This window comes from Oryctolagus cuniculus, chromosome X (genome assembly GCF_051225735.1).
Source record: "Oryctolagus cuniculus isolate XC-2025 breed Fujian yellow rabbit chromosome X, ASM5122573v1, whole genome shotgun sequence".
Lineage (NCBI taxonomy): Eukaryota > Metazoa > Chordata > Mammalia > Lagomorpha > Leporidae > Oryctolagus > Oryctolagus cuniculus.
In genome coordinates this window covers 50682811-50700831 of record NC_142888.1, presented here as the reverse complement: position 1 = coordinate 50700831, position 18021 = coordinate 50682811, and the positions used below count along the sequence as shown (strand labels likewise).

Sequence of the window (18021 nt, the reverse complement as noted above, 5' to 3'; positions counted from 1 at the left end):
TTTTAAAAAAGGTTTGTTTATTTATTTATTTGAGACAGAAACAGAGAGAGTTCATCCACTGGTTCACTCCTGGCTCCTGGCTTCAGCATGGTCCAGCCCTGGCTGTTGCAACCATATGGAGAGTAACCAGCAGGTGAAAGATACCTCCCTCTGTGTCTCTGTAACTCTGCTTTTCAAATAATAAATAAATTTTAAAAAGAAGTTTGCACTGTGGTGTAGCCTGTAAAGCTGCCACCTGCAGTGCTGGCATCCCATGTGAGCACCCGTTTGAGTCCTGGCTGCTCCACCTCCAATCCAACTCCCAGCTATGGCCTAGGAAAGCAGTGGAAGATGGCCCACATACTTGGGCCCCTGCACCCATGTGGGAGACCCGGAAGAAGTCCTTGGCTCCTGGCTTCAGATTGGCACAGTTCTGGCCATTGTGGCCATTTAGGGAGCGAACCAGCAGATGGAAGACCTCTCTCCTTGTCTCTGCCTCTGCTTCTCTGTAACTCTGACTTTCAAATAAATACATAAATATTAAAAAAAAGAAGTTTTTGGGGCCAGTACTGTGGTGTAGTAGGGTCATAACGCCATGGCTAGGCCTAGGTTTTATTTCTAAACATCTTGAAGCTGTGCAACCTGTGGAGGTGGTACTTAACCTCTCTGAGCCTCCATGTCCTCATCCATATGTATGGAGATGATAATACTAGCTAACTTGCCCGTACTTAGATTATGTATGTCAGGCCTTAATTTTGCACCAAATCAGCACATACTGGGGGCTCTGTAAACCCAGCCTCCTTTCTGTTCATCCACCGAAGTTATTTCTAAGTCTGGTAATTTTTTAAAAGATTGATTTATTGTACATTGAAAATAAGTCTTCTCTCAGAGAGAGAGAGAGAGAGAGATGAGAGAGAGGTCTTCCATCCACTGGTTCACTCCCCAATTGGCTGCAATGGCTGGAGCCGCGTTGATCTGAAGCCAGGAGCCAGGAGCTTCCGCTGGGTCCTCCCATGTGAGTGCAGGGGCCCAAGGGCTTGGGCCATCTTCTACTGCTTTCTCAGGCCATAGCAGAGAGCTGGATTGGAAGTGGAGCAGCTGGGTCTCAAACTGGCACCCATATGGGATGCTGGCTTTACCTGCTACGCCACAGCGCCGGCCCCTAAGTTTAGTAATAAAGATTCAGGCTATATTATGATTGGGACACATCTTTTTCATTAAAACTACATTAAGAATTAAGACACTCCCATCCCAGCCATCATCTCCCATATATATACAAGTGTGGTCATATGTTCCACTACACATGCATACAAACATAGAGAGTTGCTTAAGCACACTCCTATGGCAGTTGACAGCTACAGAGTCAAGAACACATGTTGATTAGGTGAGACAGAGGTTAGCTCAGTGTTTGGGAGGGCTGGCGAATAAGTGGGGGAGGGTAAAGACTGGGGGATGGAGGCCAGCACTGTGATATAGTGAGTAAAGCCATTGTCTGTGATGCCAGTGTCCCATATGGGTGCCAGTTCAAGTCCCAGCTGCTCCACTTCCGATCCAACTCCTTGCTAATGTGCCTGGGGAAGCAGTGGAAGATGGCCCAAGTGCTTGGACCCCTGCACCCATGTGGGAAACCCAGAAGAAGATCCTGGCTCCTGGTTTTGGACTGGCCCAGCTCTGGCTGTTGTAGCCATTTGGAGAGTGAACTGGAGGATGAAAAATCTTTGTCTCTTTCTCTCTCTCTCACTCACTCACTCACTGTAACTCTGCCTTTCAAATAAAATTTAAAAATAAAGCTTAAAAAAAAAAAAAAGACCGGGGGATGAAATAACAGCGCACATTTGTCTAGAGCTTACTATCGACCAGGCACTGTTCCAAGTCCTTTATATACGAAGGAGTCTTCAAAAAAAATCAAGGAAATGTTTATGATGCCAAAATTATATGGATTTCAAAGTTTTGTGCACCAAAATGAATTGAACATTTCGTTTCACTTTTCCATGAACTTTTGGAAGTAACTTCTTATAATGAGGGCTTTTAATCCTCGTGCCAGTGCTATGGCACAGGTGCTGTTATTATTTCTGCTTTACAGATAAGGAAACTGAAGCATAGAGTGGCCAAGTAACATGGCCAAAGTCACAGAGGTAGGAAGGACATGGATGCTGCTTTAGATCACTAAGCTGCAGACTTCACGGGGGCTTCAGGAGAACCAGAGAGCAGTCGGTCCCATCCTGTGTAAGTAACATTTCTCCTTCAAGTCCACTGTCAATTCATCCTGCTCTTTCTGCCATCAACTTTACTGCATCTGCTTGTGCCAAGGTCTGCCCTGACCTGGATCTCCTTGCCACCTCCACAGTCTGTCTATAATCCTGACAACAAGATGGCCTGTTGGTTTGGTAGCCTGCCTTTTAAGTCAGTAGCATTCTAACATGTGCAGCCTAAGAGTCCAAACTCTTATGCAAATGTCTTTTTTAAGATTTATTTATTTATTTGAGAGGCAGAGTTACAGAAAGAGGGAGAGGGAGAGGGAGAGAGAGAGAGAGAAAGAGAGAGAGAGAGAGAGAGAGAATCTTCCATCCGCTGGTTCACTTCCCAAATGGCTGCACAGGCAAAGAATTTTTCTATTCTGAAAATCCTTAGTGGGTTCCTGCTACCTATAGGGCAGTCTTATCTCCTTATGGTGACACACAAGGTCCATCACAAGCCGGTCCTAGTGTGTCTTTCCCACCCCGCTCTAGCCACCCCACTCCTCACATCCTCCATAGCAGCAGATGATTTGTCTAACTCTGAAACCACACCATGCATGTTCAGATATCTGCATGGTTTCTGCCTGCTCCCCCCACCACCCCCCTCACCACATTGAATGCCTTGATGTAGATTCAGCTTAGCTTAGTCCAGGAACCAAAGGGAGCTGAACTTGGTGGGCTTTTGTACCCCTGTCTCTGCCATGGGTCAGGCTTGGTACTTAAGTATTGTGGAATCAGTACCTGGAGCAAGCATTCTCTGGCACCCACTGTGGGCACCCAGGCTATCTGACTGAGCATGTGAGCCAGTTTGTGGTTGCCATGCCAATTCTCTATGGATACTGCAGCTTTCTTTGAAATTCCAACTCAGCTGGCTGGGGCCTGACTACTCTCCTCGTTCATTCAGACAGCCCCTTCATCCAGGAGCTGGCTTGGTCCCTTGCCCCCCACCCCTCCAGTTCTTGGCATCTCTGTGTTTGGACACCTCTAAAAGACAAGAAGTCCTTAAAAGCATCAATGCCACGAGGGGCAGAGTGCAAGGCTCTCCTGTTACTAGGTCTTTTTTTTTATTTTTAAATTTTATTTATTTATTTGAAAGTCAGAGTTATACAGAGAGAAGAGAGGTACAGAGAGAGAGAGAGAGAGAGAGAGAGAGAAAGAGAGAGAGGTGTTCCATCCACTGGTTTACTCCCCAACTGGCCACAACAGCCAGAGCTGTGCTGATCCAAAGCCAGGAACCAGGAGCTTCTTCCAGGTTTCCCACGTGGGTGCAGGGGCCCAAGGACTTGGGCCATCTTCTACTGCTTTCCCAGGCCATAGTAGAGAGCTGGAGTGGAAGTGGAGCAGCCAGGTCTTGAACCAGTACCCATATGGGATGCGGGCACTTCAGGCCAGGGAGTTAACCCGCTGTGCCACAGCGCCGGCCCACTAGGTCTTTTCTGCCTCTAGATCAGACCCCATGAATATTGACCCTTAAATGGATCATGCTCAAGTTTGCAACATCTCATGGACTTTGCTGTTTGGATTGCTGTCTGCTGCCTAGGGGAGCTAACACTACTATTGCTGTGTGTGTGTGTGTGTGTGTGTTTTGATACCAGCTTCAGCTTAGCTGAACCAATCTCACTCCTTTCTGGCTCATCGAGAGTTCTAGCACACCTTAAGGTCATGGTTTCAGTGCTTATGAGATGACCTCGCCTTACTTTAGAGTTGATAACGAGTTTTTGAACACATCTTGTTTGGTTCTCACAAAATCTCCATGAAAGAGGTACAGAGGTTATTATTAACCCTATATTGCAGATGAGGAAACAGACCTGGAGAGCCAGGTGTGATAATTCTAATGACCCCTTCAGTACCCCAGTCACTGAGCACACTGGATGTCCACTATGTACCAGGCCTCACTAGTCTCAGTGTCTCCCCCTTACACCATTGTGCTAGAGCCACAATTAAAAAAAAGTAGGGGCCAGTAGGTTAAGCTTCCACCTGCACGGCCGGTATCCCATATGGGCACCGGTTCAAGTCCTGGCTGCTCCAATTCCTATCCAGCTCCCTGCTAATGGCCTGACAAAGTAGTGAAAGATGGCCCAAGTGCTTGGACCCGTGCACCCACGTGGGAGACCTGGAAGAAGCTCCTGGTTCCTGGTTTCTGTCTGGCCCAGCTCCAGCCATTGTGACCATTTGGGGAATTGGGGAATGAACCAGTAGATGGAAGACCTCTGTCTCTATCTCTCCCGCTCTCTCTCTGTAACTCTGCCTCTCAAATAAATAAATAAATCTTTAAAAAAAAGTCAAGGGCAGGTGTTCAGCCCACTGGTTAAGATGTCAGCATCCCCTTTTAGAGTATCTCAGTTTTTTTTTTTTTCATTTTTTTTTATTTTTTTATTTTTTTTTTTTGACAGGCAGAGTGGACAGTGAGAGAGAGAGAGAGAGAGAGAGAGAGAAAGGTCTTCCTTTGCCGTTGGTTCACCCTCCAATGGCCGCTGCGGCCGGCGCAGTGCGGCCAGCGCACCGCGCTGATCTGAAGCCAGGAGCCAGGTGCTTCTCCTGGTCTCCCATGGGGTGCAGGGCCCAAGCACTTGGGCCATCCTCCACTGCACTCCCTGGCTACAGCAGAGAGCTGGCCTGGAAGGGGGGCAACCGGGACAGAATCCGGAGCCCCAACCGGGACTAGAACCCGGTGTGCCGGTGCCGCAGGCGGAGGATTAGCCTAGTGAGCCACGGCGCTGGTGAGTATCTCAGTTTAATATCCAGCTGCAGCTCCTGACTTCAGCTTGCTGCTAATGTAGACCCTGGAGGGCAGCAGTGATGGCTGAAGTAATGGAGCTCCTGCTGCCCACTTGGAAGACCTGAATTGAGCATCCTGCTCCCAGTTTCAGCTAGTTCAGGCCATTGTGGGTACCTGGAGAGTGAACCAGCAGAAGCCAGCTGTCTATTGTTTTATCTGTCTCTCAGAAAAGTAGTTTTTCAAAAAGTTATTCCTGACATCAGCCTGGCCTTCTCCCCATTTCCCTGGGACATGTGTCCTCCATCTCCCCTCAACGCTCCTTCAGCTTGCTCCTACCTGGTTCTCTGGCATAGCTCCTTCCTTAGGCTGGGACACATAGCCATTAACTCTTTTTTTTCCTTTTAATTAATTAATTAGAGAGGCAGAGAGAGAGAGAGAGAACCCATCTGCTGGTTTACTCCCCAAATGCCCACGTAATTGGCAAGTCCCGGGAGCTGGAAACTCATTCTAGATCTCTCATGTGAGTGGCAGGAACCCATTCCCTTGAGCCATCCTTGCTGCCTCCAGGACCCCACTAGCAGGAAGTTGTTGGAGTCAGGAGCCAGACCTGGGTATGGAACTCAGGCGCTCTGATATAGGACGTGGGTACCTCTTTTTTTTTTTAAGGATTTTTTTTAAAAAAATTATTTATTTGAAAGTCAGAATTACACACAGAGAGAAGGAGAATCAGAGAGAGAGAGAGAGAGGTCTTCCATCTACCGGATCACTCCCCAATTGGCCGTAACAGCTGGAGCTGCTCTGATCTGAAGCCAGGAGCCAGGAGCCAGGAGCTTCCTCCGGGTCTCCCACATGGGTGCAGGGCCCAAGCACTTGGGCCATCTTCCACTGCTTTCCCAGGCCATAGCAGAGAGCTAGCTTGGAAGTGGAGCAGACGGGACTCGAACCGGTGTCCATATGAGATGCCAACACTGCAGGCGGCAGCTTTACCCACTACACCACAGCACCAGCCCCAAGGACGTGGGTGTCTTAACTGCTACACCAAATGCCAGTTAGCTTTATTGTCCTAGCGCTGCTCCCTGGAGAGGAAAGCCTTGATCTGGAATCAGAGTGTCTTTCCAAGGGGGATTGGCAGACTGTTGAAGAGAAACTAGATTTCCGATGGCTGTAGCAGGTTTTCCACATGGGGAGGGTGGGGGAGGTTGCCTCTTGGACCAGGATGGAATCTGTGGAAGAAATGTCTTGCAGGAAAGGATGGTTTCTCCTTTAAGAGCCGGGATGCTATCTCATAGGGGTTGCTAAGTGTGATGGAAAGGAATACTCATCCCCTCCCTTCTTTTCTGAAGCAGAAATCTGCTTGAATGAAGAAACCTTCCATGCTTTCCCTCTGAAGGGAAAAGCTGTTTCGAGAAGGGCAACAATTCTGAGGAGAGGGATGCCTTTATTGGCTCTCCCTTTCTCACGCGGAGCCTGTGTATTCTAAGAGGGAGCGACAATCTCTCCTGTTGTGAAGTAGAGAAACTGAGGAGGCAAACTTGCCGTGGAAGAAGCTTTTTTTTTTTTAAAGGATTTATTTCAAAGGCAGAGTGACAGAGAGAGAAGGAGAGACAGACACACACATATAGGGAGAGAGGAGAGAAAGAGGGAGAGGGAGAGGGAGAGAGAGAAAGATCTTTCATCCACTGGGTTATTCTCCCAAATGGCTGCAACAGCCAGGTCTGGGCCAAGCTGAAGCCAGGAGCCTGGGACTCCATCCAGGTATTTCACGTGGGTGGCAGGGGGCCCAAGCATTTGGGCCCTCTTCCATTGCTCTCCCAGGCGCATTAGCAGGGAGCTGGATTGAGCAGCACTCCGATATGGGATACAGATGTTACAAGGAGCAGCCTTACACACTGAGCCACAACCCCAGCCCCTGTGGGAGGAAAATTTTGACTGGGAGAGCCCTGCTTATAAAGTGGTGGAATCCCTGTGAGGTGCAGAAGTGTCTTAAGAATCCCAGGAGCACGCAGTGGCGAAGGAGGCTTCCACATGTGCTAGGCCAGCCCTTGTTTGCTGACAAGGGAAACTGAGGCTTGGGGAAAGGGAATGTCTTCGCTTAATAGATGACAGTACGGGGACCCAAACCCAGCTTTGGCAAGTCCCAGCCCGGGGCTTTTGCTAAGGGGAAGGTGATGCTGGTAAGGAAACACTGGCTGTGCAATGTTTGACCTGTGGTGGAGGCATCTCTGGGATGACGGTCTTGATTCTGGAGGGCAGAAAATTGGGAAAGAGGATGGAATTAGAGTGGCTCTGTCCAGAGAGAAAGGCCAGAGTCCTTGTGCACCCCTCCAGGTGCATGGATGGTGGGGTACCGTTTGGCAGGTGGTGCTGCCCTTCCAGGGAGCAAAGGGGACAGCTCTCTCAGGCGCATGGGGGAGGGGCCCCTCACCCAGGCACCCAGAGAACGTGGGCCATGCTCTCAGATGTGAGAAATTTCTCTGTCATTTCCTGTTTCTCCAGAGGGAGTTGTCATTTTAATCTGTTTTCAAATCAGAGGAAGGAGGTATGTGAACTCGGTCCCAATAAAGCGGTTATGAAAAAACGACGAGAAACCAAAACCAAACTAAACCAAACCAAACCAACCAACCAACCAAACAAACAAGAAAACCCAACAAGGAGAACAACCGAAAGCAGGAAAGAATGGCTCAGGGGCTGGCTCGGCCAGGCCAGGAGTGCAGTGCTTCTGCCTTTGAAGCTTCAGCTACTCCAGCCACAGTTTCTTTCGGCCAGTTCCCTTCTTGATCAGCAAAAAGCCAAGGCCAGCTCATCCGGGGGAGGTCAGAGGTTGCAGGAGAAAGAACGTGGACAAACACACAAGCCACCTCTTCATTTACTGTAAAATCCTGTTTAATGTGTAACATTTCAGGCAGAGAGAGGCCTTGGGGACTAGAGGCAGGGGCAGCCCTGACCAACCCCCAGTCCAACTTATCTGCCTGCTTCTCCTCCCTCCCTGACTCCCTCCCCCAGGCATGTCCTCTTTTTGCTTGTGGCTGGGCCGGCAAGTGCTGTCCCTCCTCGTCTTGTGCTTGGCTACCCTCCCTTCTCCACCCACATGTCCACTGCACCCTGTCTATTTCACTTGCCCGCAACCCTCCCCACTGATGTGACTTAGCAATAGGGTATCTGACAGCATGGGGTTAAGATTAGTTTCAGAATTGGACATGCTGTCAGATCATCCCGTCCCTGGTGCCTAGTTGTCCCAGGGAGAGGGAGAAGGAGAGGGAAGAGGAAGGGATGCAGGCAGGAAGAAAGCTGCCCACATCCCCAGTAACCTTGAACGTGGGTGGGCATAGAAGTGGCCGCCAGCTCCCCAGCCGTCTAGCTCCTCAGACTGAAGGCCCTGGGAGGAAGGGAGGGAGAGAGGGAAGGAAGGTTTGGGTGGGGTAATAATCCTTAGCAGGCAGAGGTCTGTGCACGGGCAGGGGAGTTGGAGGGGGCAGGCCCAGGGCAGGGTGGGATAGGAGGTTGCCTGGTCCGTAGCATCAGCAGGCTGAGCAGCGGTCGCTCTTCTCCGCCAGCCCAGCCCCGGTACCAGGGCTGCGGCGCAGTATGTCTTTCAGGGAGCCATCCTGCTCGCTCAGCAGCTTGTTGATCTCATTCTGCTTGTACTCAGGCGAGAGGCGGTGGCCGAAGCCCGAGCCCTTGCGGGAGGGCGGATTGGAGCGGCGCTGGGCTCGGCGGGCGCAGGCCCTGATGATGAGGTACACCACCTCGGCCACGTTGAGGATGATGCAGATGCCGGAGGCAGCCAGCATAAAGACGGTGAAGACGGTTTTCTCGGTGGGCCGGGACACGAAGCAGTCCACTGTATTGGGGCAGGGGTAGGCCTCACACTTGACCAGCCGCACCATGGCATAGCCGGGGTAGAGCAGGTAAAAGACATACATGAAGACGGCCTCAAAGAGCAGCCGGAACACCACGCTGATCACATAGGTCCACCACAGTGTCCCTGAGATGTGGACCTTGTGCCTCTTGACCTCCTCCAGTTGCAGGGGGTCCACGTGGCCCTCCAGTCGCAGCATTTTCTTCTCAATGTGCTGCTGGTGAGCCACGTGCATGGCCACGAGGAGAGCCGGGGTGGAAACCAGGATGAGCTGCAGAGACCACAGGCGCACGTGGGAAATGGGGAAAAAGTGGTCGTAGCACACGCTGTTGCAGCCAGGCTGGAGGGTGTTGCAGATGAAGGAAGACTTCTCATCACCCCACACACTCTCGGCCGCCACCACCAGCACCATGATTCTGAAGATGAAAATGACCGACAGCCACACTCGGCCAATGGCGGTCGAATGCCGGTTCACGCCGCTGAGCAAAGTGTACAAACCCGTCCAGTTCATCCTGCCTCATGCACACCTGCAAGACACGAGCCAGCAGCAAGCAGTGAGAAGCTTGGCCCCGGGCAGCTGGTGGCCATTGCGCCGCCTGACCGTCCCCCTCTCCACAGGCCAGTAGCAGAAAAGGAAGGCTAGTCACAGCTTGCCTCTTCTCCCCATCTTCTTGGCTAGCCTCTCCTCCTCCTCACTCGCTGGGCTTGACCTCCCCAGGACCCATCCCCCTTCTTCACTCTCATCCAACCATTCTTCCCCCTCCAGCCCTTCGCTGCCAGGCCCATCTCATTCTGCTCTCCCTCCGGCTCACCACCCCCAGCTCCTGAACTCTGGACCTGGGATGAACCCAACCAAGCCCGTTACCTTGGGGAGCGCCTATCCCTGAGGCCACCCAGCCAGGTCCCCTATGGTCTCATGTCTGTGCAGGGGGAGTGGTCCCTGGGTCCGCGCCTGCGTCCCAATTCATCACCGCCCGGTGCTGGGGAGTCATATGCTGCTTTATACCCAGTGTCTGCACAATAGGACCTTTGTGGAGATCTGAACAACGCCCTTTAGAATTCAGATCAAACGCCATGACTTCCGCCCACCCTCCACACAGAGCACTTGTGTCCCAGCGCCGGACACCCAGCCTGCACCCACCTGTTCTGTGCCCGCCCGGTCCATCGCCGCACCCGCCCCATGGCCCCACCAGAAGAATAGTTTCAGGGGTGGGGGAGGGAGAGGGAAGATAGACAGGTGCATGTGAGAGGGGACCCCAGGCGGCCAGGAGGCTCTGGGCTGAGACCTTCTTCCATGGCCCTATCAGAAACTTGGGGTCACCAGGATATTTCCTAGGTTGAGATCCCATGGGATACGCGTGAGCTCAGAGAGGGGAAAGGGAGCTCGTATTTATCAAGCCCTCTCCAGTATACTTTTTCCTTCAACCCATTTAGAAAGCTTGTTACTCCATTTTCCAGACGCAGAAGCTGGCGCTCAGGTAAGTAAGTGCTCACTGCAGCTTGCACAGCTAGAAAGCCGAAGGGGGAGGGGGAGGCACACGAGCATCCGTGGCAGAAGCCTAGGGTCTCTCCACAGGAGCAGACTCCTTGTGCTTTTACACACGGTGTCAGCAAAAGCAAAGGCTAGCCGTGAACGAGGAAAGCAAATTCAAAAGCAAAGGCCATGTTGCCTGTAAAAGCACAAGGAGCCTGGAAGTTGCTGACTTGTGAGTACAGTCCGATCCCAGTGCCATGGAGCAAACCCTGACCGTCCCTCCCTGAGCACCAGCAGAGGGGAGCCACCCACAGGATGACCAGGTGGGCACTCGGTGAGTGGAAACCAGAAGGAGACAGCCAAAGGACAACAGGCAAACAAGGTTAGGATACAGAAGAGGTAAATCACAGCCATGAGTTCCAATCCGGCTTCTTTACCTGTAACTATGACCTTGGGCTCGTTACAGAATTCCTCTGAGCCTGCTTGCTCATCTATCAGTGGGGTTAATAGCCAAGGTCATTGTGAGATTCAATGAGGCAACCTGCAAAAGTAGCCCAAATCTGATTTCACAGTTGGTGATCAAGGGCATTCAGAACCTTCTCAGGGTGAGAAAGCATGATCTGCCCAACCCAAGAGCTCCCTCTCTCTTGCTCTCTCTCTTTTCTCCCCAAGTCCATTGTTGACCTGTAGAGTCCGTCTAGATAGAACAGATAGCTCCATGGCTGCCCTGTCTCCAATACGGAGGGCATATTATAACCTCCCGCTTTTGTGAGCTTGCCAGTTGCTCCAGGCAAGCAATTCTCTGGCTCTTAGGCAGGCAAAGAAGGCACCTCCACACACATCCCGCCTCCCATCACTTCCGCCATGAGGTTGCAAGGAGATCATGCCAGAAGCAGGGGAATGGATGTGAAGTGATCACGAAGGCCTGTGCCAGAGCAAAGGCAAGACACTTTGGCACCTGCCCTCCGCCCCCCCACACCCCCCCACACCCCGGCTCCCGGACCACCCCCGTGCAAGCTCCACAGCAGTGCTTCTGGGTGGTTCTCTCTGAAGAAGAGGGAAGGGGTAGAGTAACAGGAACTGGCAAAGTGAAGGAAACTGAGGGAAGAAGGGACAGTCCATAGGGTGGAGAATACTTCTCTGAGCAGGGTTTCTTTATTTAGCATTAAATTAGTCAATCAAGCAAGCATGCAAGCTAGCCAGCCAGCCAGCCTTGGTGCGTTCATGTTGGGTACCCAAACCAGCATGGGGAATCTGGGACATGGGAGTCCTTTCTCCCAGTCCTGGGATGCTGGAGGCAAAGCTGCTGCAGGAGACCCTGATATCAGCTTTGGGGGCCGGCGCTGTGGCGTAGTGGGTAAAGCCACCACCTGCAGTGCCGGCATCCCGTATAGGCACCAGTTAGAGTCACGGCTGCTCCACTTCTGATCCAGCTCTCCACTATGGTCTGGGAAAGCAGTAGAAGATGGCCCAAGTCCTTGGGCACTCGTACCCGCATGGCAGACCCGGAAGAAGCTCCTGGCTCCTGGCTTCGGATGGGCGCAGCTCCGTCCTTTGTGGCCAATTGGGGAGTGAACAAGCAGATGGAGAACCTCTCTCTCTCTCTCTCTCTCTGCCTCTCCTCTCTGTGTGTAACTCTGACTTTCACATTAATAAATAAATCTTAAAAAATAAAAAATACCGGTGCCCCTCTTCCAGGCCAGCTCTCTGCTGTGGCCAGGGAGTGCAGTGGAGGATGGCCCAAGTCCTTGGGCCCTGCACCCCATGGGAGACCAGGATAAGTACCTGGCTCCTGCCATCGGATCAGCGCGGTGCACCGGCCACAGCGCGCTGGCCGCGGCGGCCACTGGAGGGTGAACCAACGGCAAAGGAAGACCTTTCTCTCTGTCTCTCTCTCTCACTGTCCACTCTGCCTGTCAAAAAAAAAAAAAATTATTAAAAAAAGAACTGCTTTGGCTGGCAAGTGTGTCTACAACAGGTGGTGGAAGAGCATTTTTTTAAGATTTATTTTATTTATTTGGAAGACAGAGTTTCAGAGAGAGGTAGAGACAGAGACAGAGAAAGCGAAGTCTTCCATCCGCTGGTTCACTCCCCAGATGGCTGCAACAGCTGAAGCTGCACTGATCCGAAGCCAGGCGCCAGGAGCTTCTTCCGGGTCTCTCACATGGGTGCAGGGGCCCAAGGACTTGGGCCACCTTCTACTGCTTTCCCAGGCCACAGCAGAGAGCTGGATTGGAAGTGGAGCACCCGGGACTAGAACTGGTGCCCATATGGGATGCCGGCGCTTCAGGCCAGGGCATTAACCTGCTGTGCCACAGAGCTGACCCTGTGGAAGAGCATTATTAAGAATAACCATTTGCGGCCGGCGCCGTGGCTCACTTGGCTAATCCTCTGCCTGTGGCGCAGGCACCCCGGGGTTCGAGTCCCAGTTGGGGCGCTGGGTACTAGTCCCGGTTGCTCCTCTTCCAGTCCAGCTCTCTGCTGTGGCCCGGAAAGGCAGTGGAGGATGGCCCAAGTGCTTGGGTCCCTGCACCTGCATGGGAGACCAGGAGGAAGCACCTGGCTCCTGGCTTCAGATCAGCACAGCACGCTGGCCGTAGCAGCCATTTGAGGGGTGAACCAACAGAAGGAAGACCTTTCTCACTGTCTATAACTCTCTCTCTCTCTCTCTCTCTCTCTGCCTGACAAAAAATAAAATAAATAAATAAATAAAAAATAACCATTTGCTGGGGCAGGCATTTGGCACAGCAGGTTAAGCTTCCAACTGTGACGTTGACATCCCATATCAGTGCTGGTTCGAGTTCTGGCTGCTCCACTTCAGATCCAGCTCGCTGCTAATGCACCTGGGAAAGCAGTGGAGGATGGCCCAAGTGTCAGAGCCCCTGCCACCCATGTGGGCAACACAGATGGAGTTCCTGGTTCGTGGCTTTGACCTGGCCCAGCCCTGGCTGTGGTGGACATTTGGGGAATGAACCAACACTTGGAAGATTGATCTCTCTCTCTCTCTCGCTCTTTCAAATAAATAAATAAGTAAACAAATAAAAAACACCTGGGGCCAGTGCTATGGCGCAGTGGGTTAAAGCCCCTGCCTGCAGCGCCAGCATCCCATATGGGAGGCAGTTCAAGTCCCAGCTGCTTCACTTCCGATCCAGCTCTCTGCTATGGCCTGGGAAAGCAGTAGAAGATGGCCTAAGTCCTTGGGCCCCTGTACCTGCAAGGGAGACCTGGAAGAAGCTCCTGGCTCCTGGCTTCGGATCAGCACGGCTCCGGCCATTGTGGCCATCTGGGGAGTGAACCAGCAGATGGAAGGTCTCTCTCTCTCTCTGTAACTCTTTCAAATAAATAAAAAAATAAAATAACTCTAAAAAAAAAAAAAAAAACAAATAACAACGGCCGGCGCCACGGCTCAACAGGCTAATCCTCTGCCTAGCGGCGTCGGCACACGGGGTTCTAGTCCCGGTCGGGGCGCCGGATTCTGTCCTGGTTGCCCCTCTTCCAGGCCAGCTCTCTGCTGTGGCCCGGGAGTGCAGTGGAGGATGTCCCAAGTGCTTGGGTCCCTGCACCCCATGGGAGACCAGGAGAAGCACCTGGCTCCTGCCATCGGATCAGCACGGTGCGCCGGCCGCAGCGCGCTGGCCGCGGCGGCCATTGGAGGGTGAACCAACGGCAAAGGAAGACCTTTCTCTGTCTCTCTCTCTCTTACTGTCCACTCTGTCTGTCAAAACAAACAAACAAACAAAAAAACAAATAACAAAACAAAAACCAGCACCCGCTTGCTGAAGCACCTGGCCTTGTTCCAGGCCTTGGAAAGTGCACTCTCTCTTGGAAGGCTCAGCACAAGCCCCTGAGGCAGATGTTGCTTTTCTTCTGTCACGGATGAGGAACCTGAGCTAAAGAAATGTGAAGGACCCTGTTCAAGGCTCACCGGCTCATTCAGCAGGGTTGGGACTGGAGCCAGGGCCGGCTGACTGTGGAGCTATGGTCTTGCCCAGGGTTCCTACTGCCTTGGAGGAAGTGTGAACTGGTCTTGCCATGGGTGGTTTTTAGGAACAGGACATTCCAAAGCCGTCTTTAATCCCCCCCTCAGTGCCTGCTCCCCTTCCTTATCAGTGCAGCACCTCCTCCCTCTGCCTCCCTCCCAGGATTTTCCACTGCTTCCTCCCTTCTTCTGATTTGCCTTTTTTTTTACTTTTTCTCTGGCTGCTTCCTCAAACTTCAAAGCAAATCTTCTGCTGTCCCTTTCTCTCAGGCCCTCAGGGGTGCCCCGCAGGGATCCTGGCCCCACCCCCTGCATTTCTGGTTTCTTGCAGCTCTGCCTCTTATCTTGAGCCTTGTAGCGCATAGCCAGCCAGCGGCTCCCTTTGGGGCCTCCAAGGACCCTCTTGTGGGCACTGGGATCTCAATTTGCTTTCCCCTTGGGAAGAACCGAATCCTATGTCAACATCAATACCTCAAGTGTTTCACTTAAAAAAAAAAAAAACACCCAGGAGAGGGACCTGGTTTTGAAATCCAAATTGTTTTCCTGACTTTGGGGTAAAGTCCAGGTATCCATGAGCTCTGTGTCCTCCAGGTATGTGTTTTTGCTCTCCTTCTGAGCTAGACGAGAACTTGCTCTGGTTTTGGAAGGCTTTGGCCCTGTCCCTCACCTTCTCGTTTGCCCCAGTCCTCAAGCCCAGTACAGATTCAGGAGCCCGCACTTGGTCCTTTACAACAGTCCTGTACTATCATCCCCATTTTCCAGCCAAGGAAGTCGAGGCTCAGAGAAGTTAAGTAACCCTGCCTCACTGGCAGTTGCTCCGCCACTAAAGTGGTAAAATCCACATTCATTTTCTTTCCATCTCAGAGCCTTTGTCCACAAGCACTGCTTTTTGGCGACTCCTCTTCCTTTAAGGAGTTTGAGTCCAGCCACTCAAAACTCCCTACTCCTTCCTGAGCCTGCGGGCACCTGCATACTCAGCAAATCTGTCTCCCTCTCTTCCTGTCCCCACCTCTTCCCTGTCTTTCCTTCCCACTGCAGGGAAATCCTTGTGGTTTGGGGGCTTGGGAGAAGAAGGGCCTAGCTGGGGAAGACTCCACCCTGCTTCCCAGGCACCCACCAGTCAGCTTGCTGTGTGCGCCGCTTCGGTACGGCTAAGCCAGACTTCTCCAGCATGTTCTCTTCCCCTGCTTATCTCCCCAGCATCCACCCTGTGGTTCCACGGAAGTTCAGTGACTGGAGTTTATCTCTCCACCCTCCCATATGAAACGTGGAGTCAGGCTTGGATCAGGTCTGGTCTAGCTCATTCCAACGTGTTCTCTCCCCCTTCTGCCATGAACTTTTCTGTTTTTTTTTTTTTTTTTTTTTAATTATTTTATTTTATTTGAAAGGTACAGAGACAGGATTGGGGAAAGACAGTGAGATCTCCCATCCACTGGTTCACTCCCCAAATGCCCACAACAGTCAGGGCTGGGTCAGGGTGAAACCAGGAGCCCGGATCTCAATCCGGGTCTCCTATGTGGGTGGCAGGGACCCAAGTACTTGGGCCTTCCAGGGTGTGCATTAGCAGGAAGCTGGAACCAAGAGGGGAGCTGGGCCTCGAACCCAAATACACTGAAATGGGACACAGGTGTCCCAATGAGCAGCTTGTGCCAAACACCTGCCCCAGCAGTGATCTTTTCATAGAAATTCTGCTAATGTCAACTCCCTTATCCACTGTTTGCACTATATCCCCTTCCTCCCCCCATCATCTAATCGCCTATCTCACTTCCTGTTGTTCTCTACTTAGAATTATTAACACAGCCACCACTCACAGAACGCCTACTGTGTGCTAGGAACCCACCACAACCCCGTAAGCCATGAGCTATTGTCTTCCATTCATAGATGGGGCAAAGGGAGCTCACAGAGGTTGAGTAACTTAGCACGCAGCTGGTAAGCAAGTGCTAGAGCTCCAATTAGGAAGTCAAATCAGCCCCACACACCAGCCTGGCCCCTTCCTGTTGGTCTGCTGCAACCCCTTTGCCACTTCTCTCATTTAAAATCCCTCTTGTTTCTAGTCTCCTCCCCTCATGTCATTTTCTAGGTCCACACACTCCACTGGGCCATTCCCAACAGCTGGAACAACTTTCAAACAGCTGCGGGTGTCATCCCCTCTTCAGATCTCCAAACCACCGGTGACTCCAAGCGCTCTGAGTGTCCCCACTTCCCTGGAGAAAATGGAAACGCATGTTCCCAAATCCTCGGGTCTGTGGGCTGGCTGGCTGGCTGCACTCACTGTCTTCATCCACCTGTGGCCCCATATTGGGTTCATTCGTGTTTGCTTTGTAATCAGGGAAGGAAAGTAGCACCTGGTGTTGCCTAATGGTCCCACTGAACCCCAACCTTGTGTGGCAAAAAAAAAAAAAAAAAAAAAGTCCCAGAGAGAGGAAATTGGCCACCCTGGGCCTTAGGGATCTCTCGGGTCTGTCTTCCCAGGAATCTGGCCCTGTGAGGGGAATCCTTGGCTGGGACCAAGGTTAGGAATGAGAGGAGAATCAACTTTGAGCCTGGAAAGAGGATTCGAGGTAAGGGCTGCAGAGAGCCTAAGCAAGCCTGGCGCCTGGCAGGAGGGGCCACGCCGCACCTCAGATGGAAGCGAGGCAGGGACCTCCGTGGCTTGCCTGTTGAGATTAAGAGAAGGTGAGACCCCAGCCTCGTCCCGGTCCCCACTTCAGCCCCTCTGTGGCACACGAGCCCTCCCTGGCCCCCTCCTCCTCACCTGCCCGACCGCCACACCTGGCTGCTGCTGTCCTTTCCCAGGGAATGTCTGCAGGCGAGTCTTGCCCTATGCCACTAAGTACTGGTGGCCCAGCCCAGGGGAGGGACAATGAGCCAGGGCCAGAGCCAGAAATGGCCCACAGCCCAGGAGGAACCAGACAAACATTAACCAGCCCCACCTCCTGACACACACACACACAAACACACACTCACTCACTCACTCATTAAACAAGATTGATCCCCTGACTCCCAATGCATTTGGAGAGACAGATCACATAGCCTGGAGTTACTGCCCCATCCCAGAGGGAGAGAGAGGCATCATGGTCTCCCCATGTGCATGGTCCTATCTGATGAGTTCAGCAGCCTTCAGCCTTCCCTGGTTCCTGGGCTCAAGCTGACCCCGCTGTGCGATGAGCTGCAGGGAGCTGCCTGCCCTGGGTCCATTCCTGCCACCCCATCAGCTGCCAGCTGCTAAAATTCCCTGACCCTTGGGAGCGAAAAGCCATGAGTGATGCCTGCTGGTGATGCTTCCCACCTGTATGGCAGTACCAGTGTGCCCCGGGGTCTCCTGCTTATTGGCCATGTCCTGAATGGCTGGGGACAGACTAACCCCATCCCCAAACCCTAAAAGCACCTTGGGAATTGCCTTCTACCCACCGGGCCAAGGCGATTGAACTGCAACGTGTACTATGTGGAGCAACGAATCTTGGCAATCATGAAGGCAAACAGAGAATGTCAACCATTAACTCAAGGATCAGTCTAATTCCAAGGTCTTCCTCACCGAGGGTTTCTCTGAAGACCCTGCTCATTCTGTGGCCTGAGAAGCAGCACAAAAATAAGCCAAGTGAGCAGAAACTGGTCCCCTGCCTTCTGCTCCTCTGCCCAGTTTGAGCTCCTTGGCAGAAAGAGAGTCAGGGCCTCAGCTTCCCTCGGCCGAACCTGAGCTTGCGGATGGGATGCATCAGTTGACAAATGCTTACTGAACACCTACTGGGAAGCCAGCATAGGACTACGGTTCGC

At 52.3% G+C, this 18021-nt stretch overlaps 1 protein-coding gene across 4 annotated transcripts; it reads right to left on the bottom strand.

The window, feature by feature from the left end:
* Window positions 1–7800: 7800 nt before the first annotated feature.
* Window positions 7801–17052, bottom strand: GJB1 (gap junction protein beta 1). Of its 4 annotated transcripts, XM_070066308.2 has the most exons (3): window positions 17003–17052; window positions 10706–10809; window positions 7801–9321 (listed from the first exon to the last, which is right to left on the bottom strand). In XM_070066308.2, the coding sequence occupies exon 3, from the start codon at window positions 9303–9305 to the stop codon at window positions 8454–8456; it is 852 nt and encodes a 283-aa protein (XP_069922409.1). In that variant the 5' UTR covers window positions 9306–9321; window positions 10706–10809; window positions 17003–17052; the 3' UTR covers window positions 7801–8453. The 4 variants fall into 4 exon arrangements, with proteins under 4 accessions (XP_069922409.1, XP_069922408.1, XP_008270914.1 ...); XM_070066307.2 differs by lacking the exon at window positions 10706–10809; XM_008272692.5 differs by lacking the exons at window positions 10706–10809; window positions 17003–17052 and adding an exon at window positions 9660–9794.
* Window positions 17053–18021: the final 969 nt, after the last annotated feature.

What these genes read in the sequence shown, in the direction of transcription:
- GJB1 (XM_070066308.2), bottom strand. Translation starts at nt 9,305, where the DNA reads ATGAACTGGACGGGTTTGTACACTTTGCTCAGCGGCGTGAACCGGCAT.